This window comes from Podarcis pityusensis (genome assembly GCF_964106645.2).
Source record: "Podarcis pityusensis genome assembly, chromosome: 4".
In the NCBI taxonomy this organism is placed as follows: domain Eukaryota; kingdom Metazoa; phylum Chordata; class Lepidosauria; order Squamata; family Lacertidae; genus Podarcis; species Podarcis pityusensis.
In genome coordinates this window covers 45,889,085-45,915,284 of record NC_138027.1, presented here as the reverse complement: position 1 = coordinate 45,915,284, position 26,200 = coordinate 45,889,085, and the positions used below count along the sequence as shown (strand labels likewise).

General features: G+C 42.0%; 1 protein-coding gene across 2 annotated transcripts in view; it reads right to left on the bottom strand.

Annotated features, from left to right (window-relative positions):
• LOC308476416 (uncharacterized protein) overlaps window positions 1-26,200 on the bottom strand; it is a 177,035-nt gene that overhangs the window by 23,959 nt on the left and 126,876 nt on the right. The window contains exon 6 of one of the 2 annotated variants that reach the window (XM_081003993.1): window positions 4,133-4,231. In XM_081003993.1, coding sequence (XP_080860119.1) covers window positions 4,133-4,231 — 99 coding nt within the window. Of the gene's footprint in view, window positions 1-4,132; window positions 4,232-22,597; window positions 22,861-26,200 lie in introns of those variants that run through there. The other variant, XR_013985863.1, reaches the window with a different exon arrangement.

Genomic DNA, 26,200 nt, shown 5'->3' with positions numbered 1-26,200 from the left:
GGACCTACCTGCACAATGATTTCAAAAAACCACCAATATAGTATGGCAGGTTTCTTCAAAAGAGCTATGAACATGTAAGTTGCAGACTTACATAATGTCATGTAATGTTATAGTTTATTTCTATGTTGTCTTTCAGCTAAAAGAAAAGGCCTAGTGCGGCCCTTCAAAACAATATTCCTGCATAAAAAATGATGGATAGATAGACAGCTCTATGGAGTGTTTTATCAACCCTCTGCCAGGCTCAGCAGGGTAGCCAGTAAAATCTCACTCATTCTGACAAGAAATGCATCATTAAAATATGTGTAGATATATACAGATGGCTAAGAAACTGGGTTAAAAATGACCAGCCTAATAGCATCATATATCAATGTATGATAGAAACCCTTAAAAATATTTATGGATTCTAAAATCCCCTATTATGCGAGTAGATCCACTATGTGTTCTGGATATATTTTAAATAGTGTTCCTTCCATAGAATCCTTCTCTGATTAATCCAGGCAGACTTGTATTAAAACGCCCAGCTCCTTCTATATTTTCATAATCTTTTCTGGAAAATGAAAAAGGATGATATATATTTATATATGAGAGAGAGGTTCTCATATATATAAAGCTAGTGGAACCTGCAACAAAATGTTGCAATATTGACTGTTCCTGTTCCCTGTTCAGGACAGTTAGTCAAGCTCTTCACCATATTTCTCCCATTTCATTCTCTGTCCCACCCACTTTTTTGTGTTTTTCCTCAGTTGTCAGCCAGCTGGCTATGGACACTTGAGCATGCTCCATCCTCTTGGGGTTATGCTTTTGTTGGGTTTTTGTACTTCTCCAAACTTTAGCGTTTCTCCAAGCCTGCTGATACTTCTCATATGTGCATGGGTTCTGCCATTTTGACAATGGTATTCAATGGTGCTGAACAGAGAAAATGGTATGTGTTTTGTCTATTTCCTTTAAAGAAGCTCAACAATTTTGGGGGTGTCCTGGTTTTTACTTTTTGAAATATAGCAACCCTATCCTAGTCCCACTGAGGTTAATGGAATGGGCATCAGTTGTATTGCTGTTGACGTCTGTCTGTCTCGGGAGACAATGAAAGAGTCCCCCTTCAGGGGTGAAGCCAAACCATTGGAATGTTGCGGCACCTGCTGTGGCTGTAGAGACCAATACAGAAGAGACATGTTTTGTTGCAGCTGGGGCAGATGACGTTTCCTCTGTCTGCGCTCCTCCCAGTTGTCATCCCTCCTCTGATCACTGCTGTGGCTACCGAACCTGACTGTCTGCGGATGCTGCCGTCGTCTGCAAGGGATTCCCACACAGCGGGATTAATGTTGCCAACCTTCATGCCATGTTTGTAGACATCTTTGTAATGCAGAGTTGGTCTGCTAATGGGCCTAGTGTCTGAAGTCATCTTTCCATAGAGCACATCCTTGAGGACCCCGCCATCTTCCATTCCGTGGACATGACCAAGCCAGTGTAGATGTTGCTGAGACAGGAGTGCGAACTTGCTGGGAATGTTATAATAGAGACTTACATATCAATGATATGGTTTCCCTGAGAGATTATTCTGAAGGTCCATGGCACTGAATATCATATAAAGATATGAAGACAGATGGAATATTAAGACAGAAGTAGCAGCTGCACTATTTGCATAACTGTCAAATGCTGTTTCAGCCAAGGAGGTCACAGTGTAATATGTTTGGTTTCTCAACTAAATGTGGGTTTTTAGTTCTTCATAATGCTCATGCCCAACATATGGGCAAGCATGGCCAATATTCAATACGGAAACAAAACTTGCTAGAAGTTTGTCCCCTGTGCAAAACTGCTCGGGGAGCTCAGAAAAGGAGGAAGGCAGTCCATAGCCTGTTTCTGCAGTCCATTTCTTTGCAGCTTGACACTGGTAAGAGAGTGCTATATGTGAATTAAACATGGTGCAATTGATTCTAGCCCAGCTTCACACCACTACAAATGTTATGTCTGTCTTCAATGTCAGTTGATTGACAACAGGACAACTTGAAGAGGGAAATGTAGCATTAAGAAATGTTACAGTGCCTTTCTCATCCAATATTAATTCAGTATTTTGTGATAATTAGTTCAATGCCCATGATTATATCAAGATCTTTGTGCCTTACAAATATGCCAGGAGGATCTCAGTTAGAACAAGGCCACCACCAATTGTACCTTTACCTTGGAAAAGGTTTTTTTTTGGTACATAAATAAAAGCTTAATCATTTTATTTTATTTTAATGTTTTTAAATGTGGTATGCAATTTTTTATGAATCTCATTATGTACACATGTTTTCTATAAAAAAGAACATCAAATGAAAAAGGGGTCTACAACAGAGAACAAGCAAGCAAGACAAATGGTCTTCAGACTAACATACATTTAGAGTGTAGAAGGGTCTCACTTGAAAGAAAAGAGAAGATTATTTACTTATGCAGAATTAATTGAAGAGTAGGATGATTGATTTTGTTATTGAAAGTGATTATAAACCAGTTTATTTGTAACAACCTAATCACTCAAGAGTGAAAACGTTCCACTGAAGCTATTTAATATTTTTCTCTATTTCTTTTGTTCCAATTTGCGGTCCAGTCAGGAGTGTTAAAGGAATATTTAAAATGATTCTGTAGAATAAAAAGAATTCTGTTTCTTAATTGTGCTTACAGCACTATATTTCAACATGTGATGACAAAATAATAGCAATTGGCAACTGGAATGCTGCAGTACTTTTATCTATCATCTATCATCTATCTATCTATCTATCTATCTATCTATCTATCTATCTATCTATCTATCATCATATCTCTCTCTGAAGGACCCATATGGATTGATGAAAAAAGGCAGCTGGAAACCAAATTGCACAGAAGGCCAAGGAAGCCCCAAAGCACTTCTAAGGTTTACAGTACGTCCAAATCTGGAGGGTGCGCCCAGATAAAAGAGTATAGATCTTTCACTTAGAAACTGGGCAATTGCCATTTTTGTTTAGTGTACTATTTAGATGTAGCTGGGATATTACTAGATACTCAAAGGACTTGAGGCACAAGTCCATGACACATATTTCCATATACTGATTCATATGCATAGAAGACTCTAGGCAAATTAAGATGGAGGGCTGCACTGTACCCAACTATCTGACAAGCAAACACACCACTTACTGATGACTAAGCTAGAAATACAGTGATGGTGGATATACCACAAATACACATACATTTCATATGGAAATGAGAGAGCAGCATTAATCCAATCACAAAAATAAGAGGAAACATCTAAAAGCTGCTAGAGAAAGTTTTTCCTTACTTCCTTGGCCTATTTACTTTTATTTATAAGAATAAAGCAAGTGGCTATAAATCAGGTTTTGAATTGTTCTATAATTGTGCTTTTCAAAGTAGATAATTAAATTGCTATGCCTTTGCAAAGGTCAATATGTTGGGCTAGCATATATTCATCTCCCTAAGGCATTTGCCCTTATTAGCCATGAATCACTGTTTCATGAACTGAGCCTTTTGGCTTCATCTCACAAAGCCTAAAATTATAAAAATTCATTGAGATCTACTTCTGTTGCTTAACTTTATTACTAATTAACCCTCATATGTCCCTTTATGATGTAACTGAAGCTACCAATGTTATTGCTCCTGTATAATTGGAGAGAGGATATCCCATAGGTTTATCTCATTGCTGTATGTCATTACAGAGATTCCGCAAAGAAAATTCTTTCAGATTCACTCAGGGATATTGTCTGCAAATGGGAAAAATATATTATTTGTAACTATGAATATCTTCTCTTTTGGGGATGTATTTTTTCCCACCACTACTGCCACAATAATTGCATCATGGTGTCCATGTCTGAAGGTAATCCATAAACCATATTTAATATAGTTTCTATTGTTTGTGACTCAGGTGGCCTTTTTGGTGCTTTGTAAGTCATTAATCATTATTTATAGTCCAGTTATATATGTGGCCAGCATGATGCAAGCTTTTTGGTACAGGTGGCAGCCTGGTTGAGTGGCTTTAGGTTTAGAACAAGAAGGATTCTGTCCTCTCTTCCTTGACCGATGATTCTTCACCCTGCTGTTTCTGTGGTGCAAGATAATGCAAAACAAGGGCAGAGCCAGCCCTGTCCAAACAAATGAAAATGCCTCCTACTTTTATGAGGCAATTGTGCAACAGCTGAATCTGGGCAATGGTCCCCTGGCCACTGCAGCCACCTAGGCATCCAGGAGCAAGGCTGCATCCAGGCACAACCTGTAGGTATTAAATAGCATGGGTGTCAGAATGGCCAGACATTGCCTGGGAAGATCCACCAGATAGAGCCATATCTCCTGAAGGACTCTGTAGTAGATTGTATTGAAGTCCACTGAGTGGTCCAGCAGAACCAACAGGGATATTTGTTCCCTGTCTAGTTCCTGGCATATGTAATTGTTGTTGTTATTGTTGTTGTTATTGTTAAATTCTTTCAAACATTCTTTCTGGCACATGTAATCCACCAAGGTGACCAAGACAGTTTGAATCCCAAAACTGGGCCTGAACTCAGATTGGAATGGAGCTAAATAATACTACTACTAATTTTATTATTTATACTCTGCCCATCCAGCTCGGTCGCCCCAGTCTCATGCCAGAAAGCCTCGAATTAAGTTGCCAGCAGCCACTCTGCCTCTTTGTAGAGAAATAGTAAATTAGAGAGATGCCTGTAGTCTTCACTAGCAGACTCCTTGCAGTTATGGTATAATTTTTTTTTTTTCAAGTGAGCAAGATAAATCATAGAGTTGGAAGGCACCCAAGGGTCATCTAGTCCAGCCCCCTTGGATGAAGAATTGTAAACTACAAGATTTCACCTCCCAACCAAGATGTGGAATTTCTAAAACTCACACAGTTTTTAGGGAAGGGGAATATCATTCCCAGCATCCAAGAATCATTGAAGCCTAAACCAACTGGTGCCTCTGCTTCCACTCCTGCCATGATAGAAGCTATGGAGAAAACAACACAACATGCGGTCAGGGTACTTCAAGGCATCCTGAGTGCACATTGCCCTCTACACCTAACACCACTAATCTGCAGTCATGTGGTCTATGAGCTGTAATATGCAGAAGCTTGTACAAAATATTTAATAGGAGGAGGCGGTCAAGAATTCTGCAAGTGCAGGTCCTGTTTGGAAAAACTGGCTATCGAAGACACTGGCCATTATGAGGGCAGATGAGATGTACCAGGGCAGAGGGAGGGGTGTTTGAAAATAAAGGGAAGATATCTGCATACCTTTGAAGCAAATATACTTCATCAGGGAAGGTGAATGCCGTTTTATTACCTTGAATGCAATGTGCCTGGCAAAGGCATGAAACAAACAGAATCTGGTACAGAATACTGCTTCTCTATCCTGTTAAGTTGGAACATTTAAGTCCCACACATACCAGCTCTCTCTCTCTGTGTATGCATAACAATAGATTAGATATAGATTTTTAGTTTATAAATAGGAATAGCTGCTAAACATGTTTTAAAACTAATTAAAATATCTAGGTGATAAAGCAATTATTAGATCTCATTGATTCTGATGGGGGAAATTTAAGTATTTGCCTAATGCCTTCATTGCAATCAATGGAGCTTAAACATGTCTGAGTTTAGCTGGATTGTGTTCCTATAGTTTAAGGAAAAATCAAATAATAAAGAACTGCTGTAGACTGAAAGTCTGTAGCTATTATAAAATACTCTGAACTTAAGTTTTATCAAAGGTTGTCCTCTACTTGCAAGTGACTTTTGCTCTATAGCAAAAAAAGATTCCCACCGAGATTTAGCATATTTCAAGCTCATCCAAAATAAACAACAAAATAAGTTTTTATAACAGCTAAACTTGGGCTTCTTAGGATAGCTTCTATATCAACTGAGTTTGTTGCAATAGATCTTGTATTTTTATTTCCTGAAAAGGGAAAAAGAGCTTTTTTGGGAGGGGAATACTCATGAGATATATTATTGTTGATTCAATTATGAATATTAGCATCCAAATGTTAAGCATGTTCACTTATAAGTACATTCCACCATGTTAAATTGGTATCCAGCATAAAACTACTCTTTAGAATGTGAAAAAGTCACATTTTACAAAGTTTTATTTGATGACTTTCTCCGTGTCCTTCCTATTTTTGTCTTGGAAACATTCTGAGATAACAAGATATTGTTCCAAATCCATATCTCTTTTTGGATTACCCACATGTCTGTCTTCCACTCAGGTGCCTAGTAGCTTTCATTTTAATGACTTTCTGAGGTCTCCCTAGGGTACAGAAATGGACTTTTCTTGTCATAGTATTCAAAGATCTAGAGAATTCCCCTTGTGTAGTTGCTCTTAGTGTGTGTACAAGCATCAGGAGGGGATGTCAAGGCAAACTTTCAACAGAACATCATCAATGCTGACCCTGCTGCTACTGGCACACTGAGCAAGCTAATTTTGGGTACACGTCAACAGAAAAGATTCTCACACATTCTAATATTGTGGACCATCCGTTTTATTATATATTTTGTTTGTTTGTTTGTTTTATTTTAAAATGTAGGCCCCACCTTTCCTCTTCTTGACTAATGCCTACGATGGGTCAGTATTAACGATTAAAAGGAAAAGAACAATAAAAACTGTATAAAACCACAAAATAACAGTAGATTAAACACGGAGAAGACAAAGCCCAGCAGAGTGAGTTCAAACAGCAGGCAGACAGAAGCCAGATTGCCAAAAATGTTTTCAGAAGGGATCAGAACATCATTAGGGATGCAGCCACATTGATCTCCTAGGGTACTACATTAAAAATAACCTTTCATCTGTTCCCCACTAAACGCAACTCTGATGAAGGATGGCTGTACAGGAGGGCATCCCCAGCTAACCAGAGTAGTCATGCATAGGAAAAAAAAGACAATCAGATATCAAGATTCTACACTAGTTTTCTGAGGTTCCGGTCAGAATTTTTTCCACTGCATTTTGTACTGGCTGAATATTACGGTAATTCAGTCTTGATATCAGGCTTAGAGGACTGTGACCAGGTCTGCCTCTATTTATTAAATTTAATACTCAATAGACAACTTTATCTTTATCAAACTGAAAGCAGCACCAGATTGGCTCCAGTGGGATGCCTGTGCAGCCTCCAATTGCCCACCCCAGCCCCAACCAGGCAAGCTGCAGCAATGATGGGGTTGGGAATGTTTGTTTGCGGTTCCACCCCACTATTCTGGCTGTTCCTAGAATCCAGGGTGCGTTTTTAATCAGAGTGTACCTTTATCAGGCAGGATGAGTCAAGGAATGAACAGTTAGATGTCATAGTCCAAGAATTCGATCCATATCCTTTGGCTGCACAAAACCTAAAACATATCTATGACAATAGAGTAAGTAGCTGCTGGAAGCACAAGCTATAGTAAGAAAAGCAAATGGCACACCAGCAGTTTCTAAATGGTCTCTCGAGTTTTAATTCTTAGGAATCTTAGAATGGTATGTCCTTCCCTATTCATATAGCACACTTTCATCCAAGAAGGCATCATAAGAAAAGGAAAAACAAAACCGATAGTGAGAATTGGTCCTTAGTGGTGCAGTAGACATCCTGCTGTGTTAACCACAACAGATAAAACATTTTATGTGGCCTTCCTAGATCAGCAAATTATTATGTATATGCAGTGAGGACCAGAATTTTCAATGGCTCAGCAGACCAAATGTGAATCTTGATTATAAAAATTGCAACTTAGGCTTCAAAATAAGGACGAAAGTCATGTAAACATTTTCCCCATGCTGAAGTTAGTTTATTATCAATGCAGTGTTGAAATGGCAGCAGCAAACAAAGCTAGCACAGCCCCTTATTGCTTAAAATAATAATAATGGGGGAAGACAATTTGGCTAAAATTGAGGAAAATCAGCGGGTGGGGTTTGTCCCAGCCTTCAAGTATTTAAATTCATACACTGATGCATTTTGGTACATTGTGAATTCTCAACTCGCTCCCAGCACCAAGATTCAGGGCAAATTATTTCAGTTATTTTGAAAAGGGAGATAAAGTGCTTCTCAAAAAAGAATGGATATTGTGATCATGATATAGTAAACAAAATTCCTTCCTTTGTGGTGAGATTGGAACCAACAGTTCTGGAATAAACATCACAGTGTTCAAAAATGGAGGGTTAAAAAGAAAAAGATTTCTCAGAGGTTCAGGTACTACATAAGAAGTGCATCAGTGACCTGGTTCAGAGTAATCCCATTGGGGCATATTTCCAAGTGTCTGTTAAGGAATTAGAAAAAGAAACAGATGTTTTCTATCAAAAACTAATGTTGAAGAGCTACCATTACTCTTTTCCTAAGCACATATTCTAGACTGTAATCATGCACTCCCTCCTTTTGCTTTAATAGAAGCAGCAGAATGCAATAATTCATATTCTGGCTTGTTGACACAGCTTGCTTCAGCTGTTCACAGAGTAAGTTGTTTGTTCACTGAATCTCTGAACACGTCAGCACTCTGTAGACAAACAAAAAGGAGCTGTTGGTTTTGACAGTGGTTGCAATTGTCTACCACCCTCCAAGGGACTTTGAAAACCTGTAATAAGTTTACAGAATCACATGCAGTAAATTTTTACTGCTGCTAACTTTGACACTCTTATTTCCATTAGGAGAAATAACAGACTCCCTACAATTTCCTTTGTGCAGGCAAAGTAAAATAAGGGCACAATCAATCAAAATCTGAATGGAAATGAATAGGGGCTGCACAGAGTATGGCTTTGGGGATTTCATATCTTCCCTATTCGCTGGAAATGATGCTTTTCAAATAATTATGCTATTTTTAGATTTCAGTTTAGGAAAAAGCAGCCAAAAGATTATTATCTCAATAGATCAGCATCCCTGCTCCACAGCTGTTGGCAAAATTTAGTAAGCACCACTTCTGTATAATTCTCAACCACGTCTATGGGATTTGCATGACAGGAACACTAAACAATTGCATATTGTATTATGTATGAAAATCTAGGGCTCATGAATGCTTAGGAAGCAGGTGAAATTGTCAGTTAATAATTGTCTCATCAGTTTGCTGTCTTGTGAACTGGTTCACAGGATCATGCCTTTAATCCCCTTTGATCCCTAATATGTTCTACTCTTCTATTCCACAATTACAGGGTTGACTCCAAAGTTTTCATTCCAGTTATGAAAAGATCTTCCATTCCAGGAACAAGAAAAATGGGTAGTGGGTTTCTCTCTATAGAGAGTAATTGTCTCATTTAGTATGCTTATTATGCTGATTTCTGACAAGTGGTTCTAGACGTGAAGATCATCATCAGAAGCCTCCAAGGTGCAATCTGTTGGGAGTTTATTGGAAGCAACACTTTTTTGAATTGAGATTCTTTGTCAGATGATATACTTGCAATGAATAACACCGACTGAACAATGCACACATTTGCATATTTACTCAGAAGTAAATGCCATTGAACTTAAATAGGGCTTACTCTCTAGCAAGCGTTCTTAAGAGTTCCAGCCACAGTTCTTCTGATGAAAGAACCATCACTTGGAAACTTTTGAGCCCAATAAACTAAATATTGTTGATGTGCCATCAGGCTTCTACTTTTGTTTTGTGTAAATATCCCTTCTCCTTTGTTAGTTGGGACTGGACCACACTGAATCATTTGTGCTTTGAATTCATTTGTGTTTTGCACGGAAATAATACCCTTTCTTGTGTGGTCTTGGTTTTTTGATACCACTGTGTCAACCATTTTTTTTTTTTTAAACTCTTTATCCCGGTATATTGAGTCTACTTCACGCTTCCTCTCATAAAGCAGATTTTATCCTAGAGAACAAAGATGGGGAACCTGTGGCCCTCCAGATGTTGGGCTATAGCTTTCCTTGACTGTTGTTTGTGCCAGCTGAGAGACTGATGGGAGTTGGAGTCCAACAACATCTGGAGAGTCACAGGTACCCCATCCCTGCTGTAAAATCTTATTCGTCAACACTGGGGGGGGGGGTGTTGTTAAAAAGAGATGTACCAGTACTCATCTCTCAATAAAAGTGCAAGGATACCAGCACAAAATGGCCGCCATGGGGTGATGGTTTTCCATACTGGTGAGTACAGTCACAAAGTAATGATGGTCAATATGCAATTTGAAATAATGCATTACATTGAAAATTATGCAGCATTTTTTTCAATTGTATGCCACCTAAGAACAATAGAAAATAATCATCTATCCAAATGTGCATAGTACCTTTAAAGTAAGAAATAGGAAAGCTTTTAGCTAGAAAAATACCACATATTACATAAATACAGTATCAGCATCACCAGTAGCTAATTAGTGCCTCTCATAATGCACTTGAGGCAAGTGTTTCAAAATTACTTACGTTAGACTCTTAAACAGCGAAGGATACAGTGGTTGCCAGCTTGAAGGGGTTAATGTTGGATGAACGATTCCAACATACTGTAATTGCTTCTGATTAGTTTTATGTTGTAATGAAGCAATAATGACCAAAATGCAGGGCATTTCTGGGGGATTCATGAGTGGCTGGTTTTGCTTCAGGCCATTAACCCCACTCATTAATACCTCTGGAAGTGCACTGTGCAGAGGTTGTTATTGTTAATAACAGGAATACTACAGAAACAATTGCCAGCACTGTAAAATTAGCTGATAAACTCAGAACATTTGCAAGTTTGCTAATGTGGAGCTTTGTTTCCATTTCAAAAGTATAAGGACTTCTTCATCCAAAACCCACAAGGAAATATGGAACATAGCACGTTTATGTGAGAATGTTGTATTCTTGTGCTAGACTGCTCCATTGGAGAAAGGAAGAACAATTAGCCACTGCAGTACGTAGCTGACCATATAGGAGATAAACTAGAATACTTAATCACATATTGTTTTTGTACTGTGCACCACTTCCTTCCCGAAGATGATGATAAGAATAATTATATTTGCATGAATTCATCCTGTAGGAAGTGAATGAAAGAACATTTCCTCCCTTGCCATCTTCAAGATACAGAAATTGAAAAATGACTGCAGAATATTTTCTACTAAAATAATTTAACCAAGCATCTGTGCGTATAGTACTGGCTAAAACACTTAAAAACACACAGAAAGAGGATACAGTAAGATAATTTCATCTGTCTCTTTCTTAGAGCTCCATGCTCTGATGGTGAGAGGACACAACTCAACGATGTCTCTTTTCTCCTGCTGGGAGAAAAGCAGCTGGGAGTATGATTTTGCTTGGGGGGGAATGTATCCATTCATTTGGAATATCTGTATCCTGCTCTTTAGGTCTCAAAAGCCTCCCAGAGCAGCTAAACTTACACACAGAGCAGCTAAAGCCTAAACACACACACACACTGCTACTGCTGCAATCAAATTCGGAGTTTCCAATGGTTGTGTTGTTGTTTAGTTGTTTAGTCGTGTCCAACTCTTCGTGACCCCATGGACCAGAGCACGGCAGACACTCCTGTCTTCCACTGCCTCCCACAGTTTGGTCAACTGTTGGAGAACACTGTCCAACCATCTCATCCTCTGCTGTACCCTTCTCCTTGTGCCCTCAATCTTTCCCAACATCAGGGTCTTTTCCAGGGAGTCTTCTCTTCTCATGAGGTGGCCAAAGTATTGGAGCTTCAGGATCTGTCGTTCCAGTGAGCACTCAGGGCTGATTTCCTTCAGAATGGATAGGTTTGATCTTCTTGCAGTCCATGGGACTCTCAAGAGTCTCCTCCAGCACCATAATTCAAAAGCATCAATTCTTCAGCGATCACCCTTCTTTATGGTCCAGCTCTCACTTCCATACATCACTACTGGGAAAACCATAGCTTTAACTATACAGACCTTTGTTGGCAATGTGATGTCTCTGCTACATTTCAGTAAATAACCCTCCTGCTGCAGTTACCCCATCAGGACACTATAAGTTGTATCCAACTAAGTCACTGCATGCACAGGAGAAGCTCCAAAAATGAAACAGAACTTTCCTTCCATTTCCCCAACCTCCCTGCTCACCCTCAAATCTGTTCCAAAGGGCTGGAGGACCCCAGAACAGATGAAGGAAGAGGAAGTTCCATTACACTTGCATAAATTGTTCCATGTGCACAATGATTTAGCTGGATACAACCCTATGTGTCTTGCGTAGTTTGGTCAGCTAGCAGTCCTAAGTTGGAACATTGCTGGCTGGAAAAGGAAAAGATTAGATCCCGAATTTCTGTCCTATATAAACTCTTTCCAGATAATCCTTTTGCAAGAAACATGGGAAGAAGATAAAATAGATATAAATGGCTTTGAACTGATATCACTTCCAGCTATCCCCTCCCAGAAAGGTGGCCGGTCCAGAGGCGGTCTTGCAATCGCCATATCGCTTAAAATGAGAGCTAAACTCTCGCTAGTTCATACCTTTCCTCCTTTTGCTTTTACTGGTCTGATTTCAAGTGAAAAATTCTCACTATTAATCACCAATGTTTATCTTCCTCCAGGTGGTCTGATATCAGACATTCATTATAGATGGGATTCTCTGGAAGATCATTTATTGGCATGCTATGTTAAGTACCCTAATATTCCATCGATAATGGGTGGTGACTTCAATGCACGTACAGCTGCCAACTGGAATGGGATAATTAAGGCCAAGTGGTGGGTATCTCCCCCCTACCCAAAATCTGATTTAATCTCTTTCACATCAAGAAGATCTAAGGACAACAGAGTGAATGAGGCGGGAGTCCTTCTTTATCAATTGGCCATTCGTATGAATTTGAACATTCTAAATGGCAACTGCCCTCCGGACGTGCCAGGTGAATTCACTCATTTGGGCACAACATCAAATAGTGTCCTAGATTATCTTCTAGTCTCAGAAGACCTATTTTCAAACTTCTTTTATCTCAAAGTAGATAATGTACAATCCAGTGATCACCTACCTCTAGCGGCCAAGCTAACGCTTGACTGGCACCCGGTTAGCGGAACACACCCAATTCATGTAGGTTTAAATGCCACAGCTCAAGTAAGAGGCATTAAATGGTCCATGAAACAGGCCTAAAAATATGCAGAATTCTTCCAGAGGAATAGCTCCGAATCCCTTATTGTTTCATTGGCGGAGCTGTCTGAACCAAATAGGATACTGGAGTGGTTCTTCCACTTCTCTGCAGATTTAACTAGCTTCTTTACGATGCCGGCTCACCTGGCTAACCGAGATCAACCCAGGTTCGGTGCACCTTGGTTTGATGCCAAATGTAAGCAAGCTAGACTCTCTCTCTGTTGTATCTACAACAGATATAAAGCCTCTGGAGCTGAAACTCTCCCCCCAGAGTACTTGCAGGCCAAAATTGCTTACAAACAGGCACAGAAGTCAGCCAAGCACGAGTGGCAGCTAAGACGTTGGCAAGCGCTGATTGCTGCCTCTAAGCTTCGCAGCTCTCGCGGTTTTTGGAATTTAATCAACAAAAGATCGAGGAAATACCCATTGACGGTTATCCCAGCCCCGACATGGGAACAATTTCTAAGAAAATATTTCTCCCAGACAGACATCTCTAACATCCAATCTGATACTCTCTCAAGTCTCTTGCCCATATGGCCAGATACTGACCCGGAGGAAATAGTAGATTTAATTGCTAAACTGAAAACTGATAAAGCGCCAGGGCCCGATCTGATCCCGGCGGAAGCTATTAAACAACACCCAATATGGTGGGCTAAAATTCTTGCAAAAATCTTTGATGCAATCAATGCCACGGGCCAGATACCTACATCATGGAAGGAGTCCATCATAATTCCTATATATAAAAAAGGACCACCAGAGGACCCAGGAAACTATCGTAATAACAGTTTATTATCAATCATCGGAAAAATCTACACTCGCTTCTTGCTAACCAGACTAACCCAATGGGCCGAAGATTCCAATCTGATAGGCCATGAACAGGTCGGGTTTAGACCAAATCGCGCTTCTATTGACCATGCTATAATTCTATATCATTTGGCGCGGAAGTATTCTTCCCCTACTCATGGTCTTCTATGTGCCGCTTTTATAGACCTGAAGGCGGCTTTTGACAGTATCTCTAGAGAGCTGTTATGGGAAAAACTGGCAAAGTGGGGCATAGAAAAAAAGCTGTTGTGGCTATTGATTAAATTACATGAAGGGACGGCCGCTAGGGTGAGGTTAACACCTGAGGGCGATCTCACAAACTCAGTTCCAATAAACAAGGGGGTACGACAAGGGTGTATCCTTGCCCCCTATCTTTTTAACCTTTATATTAGTGACATGAGGACGCCCCTAGCTGAGGCCCAAACCTCCATTCATGCACCCAGGCTTGCAGACTATCGCTGCCCCTTATTATTGTACGCTGACGATGCGGTGATCCTCTCTTATTCTCGAATCGGTTTGAGGAGGGCCCTTAAGATTTTTGCATCATATTGTCAAACAAATTTACTTACTATTAACCATTCCAAATCTAAAGTCCTAATTTTTTCCAGGAGTCGTAAACTGTATAGATGGGAACTTGAGGGGAAGCCAATTGAACAAGTTTACAAATTTCAATATCTAGGAATTTACTTCCAGTATAATATGGGATGGAAAGCGCATATCACATATTTACAAAACAAGGTGAAAGCCCTTATCTACGCTCTACTACGCTTCTTCTTTACTGAGGGGGCTATGCATGTTCCATCTGCCTTAAAAGTTTATAGTGCAAAAGTGGTTGCAACTATGGCCTATGCGGTCCCTTTATGGGGCGCCTTTGTAAACCTCTTGCCTCTGGTGACATTGCAAAATCTTTTTCTAAGACGCCTTTTGAAACTACCCTCCTGTGTAAGCAACTCTGCCATTCGCTTAGAACTTAAGACCCCCTCCCTTGAGATTCTGATGTGGAGACATGCCTTTAATTATTGGCTGTCCCTTTGGCATAAATTGCCAAACTACCATCTTATTCAGTGCCTTTGGAGAGATGAATTCACCAGCCCATGGGCAACAAAAATCCATTCCAAACTGTTGTCTTATGGAATCTCTCCTTCCGATATACTTAATTTAGATCTAATTACAGCTAAAAAGGTCATCAAACAAAGACTGGAGGAGGTAGATTTACAACAAAATCTTACCACAGGTGGAGGTACATGTTCCCCGATATATCAGGGCATTACATCTATGTCCCAGATACCTCGATATCTGTCTACTTTATCGGCTGCGTCGCATAGATTCGCATTTGTTAGAGCCAGATTTAATGTGTTCCCCTCAAATGTGCTGAGCAATAGATTTTCTAACGGTAAAATCTCTGTTTTGTGCGCATGTGACAACAAATCGATAGAATCCCTTTATCATATCTTGTTTAATTGCCCCTTATACAATGTTCCCCGATCAAGGATCCTGAGTTCAATCATTCTGGAAATTGCTGCTAAACCACCTGAATTACATCTAGCTTATCTACTCCAGGACATTGACTCTTATAGAACTTTACAGGTTGCTAGATTCCTGATCTCAGTTCTGTCATATAAAAGACTTCATGGAATGCTGCATGACTATTAAAAATTCAGTAAACTCTATGCACCATCTTTATCTTCAAGGCCATAACACGGTACATTTAGAGATTATGCGTTGAAATATTTTAGTTGATATTTTAGATTGTAAAATGTTATTGATTTTATCTATTGATTTTTATCTATTGATTTGTTTTACCTTGTGGGCTTATAGCCGAATAAAGTATTATCTATCTATCTTGCGTAGTTTGGTCCTGAGTTTCTTGTATTGCATTATCTCCAACACAAAGCACAGAAAGCCTGGTGACCAACCTCAAAGCCCTTGTAGCATGCTGAGGGCCCAATCCAACATTGACAGGATTGAAGGATTTTAAAAGATAGTTTCTTGAAAGCACATGGCTACACCAAATTCTTTTTCAAAAAAATTATCCACATGCACCATTCAAATGCTGGTATTGATCTTGTCTAATTTCACATCTTTTTGGGCATGCTTTTGACTGCCAAAATTTACTTAATCCAAAGCAAAATCACACATCAGCATAATGAAAAGGGGCTTTCCTCATTCACAAGTACTCTATTGCTTCAGCACAAGCCTCAAACCACTATATCAGTGTTGTCAAAGATGGGGAAACTCCATACTTTTGTAGCAGTATAGATTTTACAGCAGAATTTTGGGCACAGGGAACAGAAGAAAATGCAAGAGAAAATTATATGGACAACACTATATGCCAGTTCCTGATGATTTGTAACAAGGGGGCAGCCATAGAAATAGAACAAGCCCATTGCAAATAAAACAAAATCAAATCAAATTTGAAATGGAGATATGTAGTAGTTGCTCTTCCAAAATAATGACCTGCCAGGGCCAATCTTCATGCTATTAAGCTTAATGCACAGTATGCAGCTATGTCTCCAGATTTTCTTTAATTACAGATGTGAAAAGGTGAATGTTTTCTGACCTACAGCCAGATTGTTATCTGGCCTGCAGCCCATGGGGAGAGAAGGTTTATTCCTTTCCCACCCCCATCCACAATCAGGATTGACCCGCTCGCCCCTCCAACTTGGATAGGAAGCCTAGACACCAATGGAAACCATCTCCTTAAGTGTCCTAACTGTGCAGTGACCCTGATTTTCATACTGATAGTACCAGAGGGCAGACGAGATACAAAATTCTCCTCCCTGCAGCTGTAATGAATTCAATAAAGTCTGGAGATGTGCCTGTATGCTACACATTAAGCAGAATGTGCTGCTTGGCCCTTAGTACCAAACAAGAAAAAGAAAAGAAAATGTGTGATAATATAATTTGAAATGCAAAATGATCAATTATAGCATGATTTGCATAGAAAGAAAGGATGTGTAAAAGAAGTCTAAAGGATGACCACCTAACAGTACTGTGTATTTACTGATATTTAAATGGAAATTGTGCAAGCTCTAACCCTTTCATTCTAGAGCCTGTCAAGTGCGTAGAATAATCTTGACTTTCAGTATCCGACCACTTCCACTGAAGACATTTCTACGTGCTCAAGTGTTGTAGTCTTTAGTCATGCCAGCAACCTCACTGATTCTCATGACGTTCCAGAGTGCTTGCACCTAGTAATGGGCCCGGTTGTTCTTATATCCATGAAGTATGTTATATTTTCCAGCCTCTTTTATTGCATTTGTGCCTTGAACTTACAGCTCATATATGGACTCCAAGCATCGCACAAAGATAAATCTGCATTGGTTTGCATTCAGATATACAGAAAAAGTAGATATTTCCCAGGAAAAATTAAGACTGCAAGACATTATTAGTGTCAAATGTGACACTTCACAGAATCAGGGTTTAAAATGATTTAGAGTACAACTGGTTTTCACTAACTGAAGAACTGAGTTTTCCTTCAGGTATATGTGGTGGAAAATATCCAAGGGTAGCACTATGGAGTTTAAATTGTTTTAGATGAGGGCATTCTGGAGAGTTGTACAGTGGTACCTCGGGTTACATTCGCTTCAGGTTACATACGCTTCAGGTTACAGACTCCGCTAACCCAGAAATTTTACCTTAGGTTACGAACTTTGCTTCAGGATGGGAACAGAAATTGTGCAGCAGCGGCTCAGCGGCAGCAGGAGAACCCATTAGCTAAAGTGGTGATTCAGGTTAAGAACAGTTTCAGGTTAAGAACAGACCTCCAAAATGAATTAAGTTCTTAACCCGAGGTACCACTGTAGTCTTTGTAACATTTGTGCACACTGGACTATGGCAGCCAGCATAGCTGTTAATTTTGTATTAGGTCCTACAAAGAAAGCCAGGATGCTTTAGCAAACCCACAGCTCTCATTGCTTCTTTCAATCTCCCTCTGATTCTCTTCAAATTCAAACTGCCAACTGTCTCACATTCTTATCTCCTCACTGCAGAACACTGGTCTCAGATTCTATCCCTGCAGGGAACTCACTTATTCAGGATAGGAAATGTCTACAGGCATTTAGGAACTACAGATACATAACATTTCTCTGCTTGCTCAAAAGGAGCTTGATCATTTGTGCAAATGATTGACATTTTGTGGGCACTTTTGAGTATGTACTGCCAGGTCTATAGCCCCCTCCCCTTTAACTGCTCTTTGATGTGGCAGGAGAAAGAGAAGATAGGTGCAGTGGATGAAAATTGATGCTATTCACGTCAGTTTCTAACAAACTATCAACAGAAATGGATACTTCCCCTCTGGGCTCTCCCAGTTGTGGTGTAATAGTAAACGGTGAAGTGCAGGGGGTCATCACAACAGCCTCTATAAACATGTCTCCAGTCAGAATCCACAGTCTCGCCACCAAGAAGAGTCCAGAAATGCAGCAATGATGTGAGAAGTGATACAATTTAAACTGCTAGAAGGAAGTAGGAACCTATTCAAAGAAAAGGAAAGAAGTGTGAGGAGGCAGCAATGATGTGCTTCCAGGAATCTTTGCAGGAGCCCCTGCCCCCCCCCCCCACAATAAACAAGGTCAGGATGGAGGGCCTACCTCTCCCCTCAGCATGCAGAGATAGAGCAGAAATGCCAAGAGGAAGGTATGGACTTGAAATGGAAACAGAAAGCTGAGAGAAGCAAGGAGGTAAAGAGAAGGAGAGCTGTCAGGACACTTATAAAGTGAGCAGCTTCGGGGAACAGAGATAAGAGGTGGTGCCCTTTAAAGAAACAGAGACTTCAGAGTCAGGGTTGGGGACAAAAAGTGCAGGTGATGAACCTGTGCAGCATAAGGAAAGGAGAAACTCAACAATACAGCTGCAAATAAAACATTTTAAATGTGTTTTAAGTGTGATAAAAAATGTGGCACTAGATGGCGATGGTGAGCCTTATGGAAAATTCAATGAATTTTAAAAAACCATTTAAAAAAACTTTTTTCTAAAAAAAAAGAAAGCATTTTCAGAACATTTTTTATATGTGTACATGTGAGATAACTAGCCTCATATAACCAACATGCTTAAGTTTTACGGCCTGTGGGTCTTCTACATTGAGAAGATGGATAAATGCTATTTGATTACAGAGATAAGGCCGACTTTGCCTCTGTCTTCACCCAAAAAGAAAGCAGTGTCCAACCTGGTGATAACAGAATAAATAATGCAAGGAGGGAGCTGCAGATAGGAAAATAGGTGGGAAGGGAAAACCTAGCTACTTTAAATAAATTCAAATCCCCAGGGCCTGATGAGCTGCACCCAAGGGTACTGGAGGACATTGTGGCTGTAATCCCAGAGCCTCTGTCTATAATCTTTGAAATTTCTTGGAGAATGGATAAGGTCGCTCCAGACTGGAGGCAGGAAAACGTTTTCCCCATATGCAAACAGGGGGGAAAGGAAGACCTAGGTAACTACTGACCAGTCAGTTTGACAAAACCAGGACAGGTCCTAGAGCAGATAATCAACTGCTGGTCTGTGATTACTCAAAAACAAGCCATGCTAGAGGAATCTCATTTCTGTTTTAAATAGAGTTACAAGCATGGTGGATCAGAGGAATGCTGTGGACATAGTGTATCTTGATTTCAGTAAGGCTTTTGACATGGCCATCTTAAGCATATCCGGCACCGTGGTGCAAAGATCCCTCCGGCGCCCCCCCGGCCACTCCAAAAGAAGGGAGGGGGCTGTGGAAAATGTCCTCCTTCTCCCACCGCCCCTATCCCCGGCATGGTGGCAGCGATCAAGCAGGAAAACATGCTGGTGGACTGGCTCTCTGGTGTTGGGGCACCTGAGAAGGCAGCCCAGGAAGGCTGCACGCCACCTTTCGCCAGGAAGCAGCAGGAGGACAACAACTGGGAGCAGGGCCGTCTTTAGCAGATGCAGAGGCTTGGGAGGGAAGCGCCCGCCCGCCAGCCATATAGTTGGCAGGGCGCAACTGGCGGGTGTGCAGGGAAAGGGGAGGCTGCTGGCAAAGCCACACAGCTCCCCCACTCCCTAGGGCGCCCCTGAGAGGCTGGTGCCCTGGCACAACGAACCACTAAGACCAATGGGAAAGACGGCTTGGCTTTTGACAAAATCCTCCATGGTATTATTATGAAAACATTGGCAAAATGTGGGCTTAATGAGGTAACTGTTTGGTGGATATGTAGCTGGTTGACTGACCGAACCTGAAGAGTGCTCCCTAATGGTTCCTTGTTATGCTGGAAAAAAGTGGGGTGCTGCAGAGTTCTGTCCTGAAACCATTGTTGTTCAATGTACTTATGAACGACTTGGATGAAGGAACTGAGGGGATGCTCTTCAGATTTTCACATTCTATTATTCTATGTACTTGAGTCCAAAATACACAAGGATGGTGTCACTATTGCTGGAGTGTATTTGTTGATTTCCTCTTCCAAATATTTGTGAGCTGCAGAGGGAAAGTACTGGCAACCAGCTGTGAGCATTTTGAACAAAAACTGGCAAATGAATATGCTATTCACATCTGACAGTATCTTGTACTCAAGTAGAAAATGTAGCATATAAAGCAGCACATAGGTCTGGTGCATTTATTAGCAATGCATTGTAGTTACTCCCATTTCAACTCTTTACTTTGTACGTAAGTAAAAAAAAAGTAGGTCCCAAATGCAAATTATTTCATTGGAAGGACAAGGCTGTGTTCAAAATTGTGTGAGTGTAAAACAAAGCAGGACAAAAAGACATGTTTACTACACATGCTCTAGCACTAACACCTCTCTCTGCCAGTGTTTGTAGCAAAACACTTGAGATTTTTGAAAGCCTATTTTCTCCTTGGTGCTTTGTTTCTCATTTCTGGCTTTGCATAATTATATAAAAATGAATTCTTTGCTTTGTTTTTTTAAAGGAGATCTGAACAGCAACTCTAATCAAGAAGAAAGCATTTAAACCTAGACACATATAGACCTCCCACCTCCTCACCAAAACCTAGCTGGTGCTTTCCCTGCTTTGGAAAGGAGGATGGAGTGTTCTAGGACCCTGCCAGAGCCCCAGAGACAGCCTCAGCAGAAGTTTTCAAAGAATCACAAAATATGCAGCAAAGTCAAGCTGGGTATATAGGCTGTTAGAGCTTTTAAACATCCTGTCTTGAGCCGCTTCCCCTTTCTAACCCCTTTTTGAAATGAACATAGTTTGATAAGCTTACATGGCTTTTATTTACAAACTTCCAGAGGTCAGATTCATGCGCTCTATATGGAGCTACCTTTGAAGGTGAATTGGAGTTTACAAATAATCCAGAGTGCAGCAGCTAGACTGGTGACTGGGAGCAGTGGCTGGGACCATATAACACCAGTCTTGAAAGACCTACATTGGCTCCCAGTATCATCATCATCATTTTTTAATTTGTATACTGCCTTTCTATCTTACAATACTCAAGGCAGTTTACACGCTGAAGAAACAAAAAATGTACATCTTATAACAATCTAATGCAATACAAAAATGTAATAATAAAACATAACTTTAAAATAGGCAACCTACATCAAAAAAGGCACAGCTTCCTTATGAGGACTCCTAGGGCCGGAGGGTGGGGCAAGGCAGGTGGAAGGAGGCCTTGCCTGATGGAGTCTCTCCCCTCACAGTTCTTCCTCCAGGTACAGCTTCCTTATGAGGAGACCCAGGGCCGGAGGGTGGGGCAAGGCAGGTGGAAGGAGGCCTTGCCTGATGGAGTCTCTTCCCTCACAGCTCAAGCGGCGGAGGCACCAGTGGCAGAGGCACAGGTGGTAGAGATTCAGGCGGCGGAGGCACCAGCACCAGCATCAGTGGCAGAGGCGCAGGTGGTAGAGGCTCAGGAGGCGGAGGCACCAGCGTCAGTGGCAGAGGCTCAGGCGGCGGAGGCACCAGCGGCAGAGAGGCAGGTGGTAGAGATTCAGGCGGCAGAGGCACCAGCGGCAGTGGCAGAGGCGCATGTGGTAGAGGCTCAGGCGGCGGAGGCACCAGCGTCAGTGGCAGAGGCTCAGGTGGCGGAGGCACCAGCGGCAGAGATGCAGGTGGTAGAGATTCAGGCGGCAGAGGCACCAGCGGCAGTGGCAGAGACGCAGGTGGTAGAGGCTTACACGGTGGAGGCACCATTGGCGCGGCAGAGGTGCAGGTGGTAGAGGCTCAGGCGGCGGAGGCACCAGCGTCAGTGGCAGAGGCTCAGGCGGCGGAGGCACCAGCGGCAGAGACGCAGGTGGTAGAGGTTCAGGCGGCAGAGGCACCATCGGCAGGGGCAGAGGCGCAGGTGGTAGAGGCTTACGTGGCGGAAGCACCATCGACAGTGGCAGAGGCACAGGTGGTAGAGGCTCAGGCAGCGGAGGCACCAGCGGCAGAGACGCAGGTGGTAGAGATTCAGGCGGCAGAGGCACCAGCGGCAGCAGCAGAGGCGCAAGTGGTAGAAGCTTACGTGGCGGAGGCACCAGCAGCAGGGGCAGAGGTGCAGGTGGTAGAGGCTCAGGTGGCGGAGGCACCAGCGGCAGAGGCAGAGGTGCAGGTGGTAGAGGCTTACGTGGCGGAGGCACCAGCGGCAGGGGCAGAGGTGCAGGTGGTAGAGGCTCAGGCGGCAGAGTCACCAGCATCAGTGGCAGAGGCTCAGGTGGCGGAGGCACCAGCGGCAGAGACACAGGTGGTAGAGATTCAGGCGGCAGAGGCACCATCGGCAGGGGCAGAGGCGCAGGTGGTAGAGGCTCAGGCGACGGAGGCACCAGTGGCAGCGTCAGAGGCTCAGGCGGCAGAGTCACCAGCATCAGTGGCAGAGGCTCAGGTGGTGGAGGCACCAGCGGCAGAGACACTGGTGGTAGAAATTCAGGCGGCAGAGGCACCATTGGCAGGGGCAGAGGCTCAGGCGGCAGAGGCACCAGTGACAGCGGCAGTGGTGCAGATGGTAGAGGCTCATCATCATCACCATCATCATTTTTAATTTGTATATCACCTTTCTATCTTACAATACTCAAGGCGGTTTACACGCTGATGGAGTCTCTCCCCTCACAGTTCTTCCTCCAGGCACAGCTTCCTTATGAGGAGACCCAGGGCCGGAGGGTGGGGCAAGGCAGGTGGACGGCCTTGCATGATGGAGTCTCTCCCCTGAGGGACAATTCAAAGTGTCAGTGCTGACCTTTAAAGCCTTAAATAGCACCGGCCCTGTATATCTGAAGGGGTGTCTATACCCCAATCATTGTCCAGACACTGAGATCCAGCACTGAGGGCCTTCTTGTGGTTCCCTCATTGACAGAAGTGAAGCTACAGGGAACCAGGCAGAGAGCCTTCTTGGTAGTAGCGCCCACCCTGTGGAACGCCCTCCCATCAGATGTCAAGGAGATTATATAACCTTTAGAAGACATCTTAAGGCAGTCCTGTATCGGGAAGCTTAATAAGATTTAATGTTTTATTATGTTTTTATATATGTTGAAAGTTGCCCAAAGTGACTGGGGCAACCTAGTCAGATGTGCGGAATACTATTATTATTATTATTCACACAAATACAAAACGAAAAAAGTAATGAAAGGAGGAGTTCCTGCTGTTTCTAACTCAGTTCTCATTGAGTAAACCCACTAATGCAAATTCTCCATGTTGCACGCTGGAAAGGTTAGTGGCATGTGGGTGACAGTGTCTTGTGACAATTCTATTGCGTATTTTACGCTCAATAGTGCAGGCCATGTACCTGGTGACTACAACAACCCTAGTGCTAGATCCTATTGCAGGTTGGGGGTCAAGCTGACAGAATACAAGAACCCTGCAATGTTATCCCAACATTGTAGTTTTGGCTGAGAAAATAGCGTACAACACCTCTGCAGTGATTTTATTGTTACTCTCCCTACTGCTGGTTGAAAGGCTATTTTAAGAGAGACTAGCCTACAGCAAGCCCTGTCCTGTAGTTCTTTTAGTATTTCTGTTAATATTGCAGGGCTGATGTGAGGCTGAAGATGATTTGGAATCCCCAGCAAACATTCCCCACACTTCTCCAGTTTCAGCAAAATTGGCCCATGAGATCTTCTCCCAGGTTGAATCAAACACTCAGTAGTATGCAAAAGCCTCATATTTGACTGACTTTCATGCAGACTGGTTTCACTTTTAGATGTTCGCAAATGAAAAAAGAAAATGCACATTATGTAAAATCAATGTTAGAGCATAAACTTCTGTGTTTGACGCTCTGGTATTTTTTAGTTCAACCTTCTCAGCAGAGTCAAATTAAGGGGAGCACGACTGGTTCAGCTGCACTGAGTGCAGAGCCTGGGGGGCTGCAGGGGGCGCCACAACTACCGTATGTTCTAGAATGGAAGGCAAGATGTGTGTGCAGGGGAAGGTGGAGGGTTGGCATCACACAGGGCACTGCTGAAATTTGAGACCCCAAGGTCCACCACTGCTCTCAACCACAGGATCAGGAATTTCAGCATTGTAGGATAGTGGTGGAGAATCTGTTTTTTTGTGCAAAAGGTCCCCAATTCAATCCCCAGCATCTCCAGGAAATATTAGCAATGGTAAGGCTGCTTAAAACCCAAGACAGGTGCTTTCACTCAGTGTCAACAATACTGTGCTATTTAGAACAATCGTCTGACTTGGTATAAGGCAGGTTCCTATGTTCCTAACGTCATCAGCATCATCACTACAGAGTCACAATGGTTCTTTATTAAGGAAAACAGTATGCCCAACAACAAAGAAATGAAAAGCACTATGGTCATATAAGAGACAAATTCTATTAATTTTCTGGAACCTAGCAATGCAAATAAGCTGCAGTTCTATCACACCAATACCAAAACCAATTACACATTTCTGTCATAGTTCTTGATAAGGAATTGGTTGCTTTAGGGCAGTGGTGGCCAGACTTGGCCCACCAGCTGTTTTTGGACTACAACTCCCACCATCCTTAGCTAACAGGACCAGTGGTCAGGGATGGTGGGAATTGTAGTCCCAAAACAGCTGGAAGGCCAAGTTTGGCCACCGCTGCTTTAGGGTGTGATCCTTAGCACACCTGCACAGAAAAAAAGACCTACTGTAATCAGTGAGACTTATTACATAGTAAACATGGTTAGGTTTGGGCTGTATGTTTGCTTCTGTTGTGTTTGATTCATGAATGCACATTTATTATAACAGTTCCAAAGAACTTCCTAACTTAATAATTCTTAAATAATTGACGACTGGCTTGCCCAAGGACAGATATTGACTCAGCCATCAAAGTCTGTTTCCCAACTCATTGCCTGTAGCTAAGTTCATTATGCAAGATGAATCTGAAAATCTGTTTTACAGCTCCTAATCCCAGTTCATACAAAACCCCAATTGACTCTAAAGCCAGCAGCAAGAGCTTCACTTGAGTATATAAATATACATACACATCAGATAATATTTGTTAGTATGGAACTTCTGTATCAAGTGTAGGCTGCCAGCTATTTACAGCTTTGGAACTTACAGAAAATAAAGATGAATTGCCTTGAAATAATAAATGTACTGTACTTGTAATAGAAGAATGTGCTCCCTTTGCATTCATAACACTGTGTTGTTAACATCTTTGTATTTAGTAACAATCTGGTGTATTTTAAGGTTTAACTTGCAAAAGGATGTACAGTTCCCTTGATAAATGTTCTCATCTGGTTTTATGAGTGGTGTGATGATTTCCAGTATGTCCTCACATGATTCAGTTTTTATGATAGCACCAAGTAATCAAAAATGTACTTTTGGCACTAATCCAGCAAAAACCAGAAGCCTCTGGGAAGCTCATAAGTAAAATGGGGTTTAGATGGCATCCCTTTATCTCATTAGGAGTGTTCACACATTTAATCAACAAGTGTAGAATCTTTGTGCACTTGGGCAGTCAACTAGTTGAGCACCACACTTGTACTTGTCTGATGAGTAGCTGAAACCAGGTACAGATGATTTGCACCCAGGTAAAATATAATGTGAAAATACCCCTAGTAATTTGCTCTTAGGATATTCAGAAATATACTTTCTTTGTAAAGTGAGACAAGGAAACTGTGCCCCTCATTCTAATTTCTACCTAAGTAGACCCATGGCCTGATTCGAAAAGCCCTCTGCAAAGCAATTAATTCAGGCCTCTGGTAAAAGTGACCTGTCTCTTCCCAGCAACCCACCAGGTCAGTGATGGCCAAACTTGGCCCTCCAGCTGTTTTGGGACTACAATCCCCATCATCCCTGACCACTGGTCCTGTTAGAGATGATGGTAGCTATAGTCCCAAAACAGCTGGAGGGCTAAGTTTGGCCATCGCTGCACTAGGTGGAAGAAAAAGCAGAGCAGAGATAAAAGAAAGGGAGAGAAAGCAGTGGATACGCTTTGCTCTGGTCCTGCCTCCCACTAGCTTCAATGCCCAACTCCATGGCTGGCATGAGGTCATGGCCTTGTTGAGGACCCTGATGGAGATGGCAAGGGGGAGGAAAAGGCCATGAATCAGAGCCCTCCTGCCTCCTCTGGAAG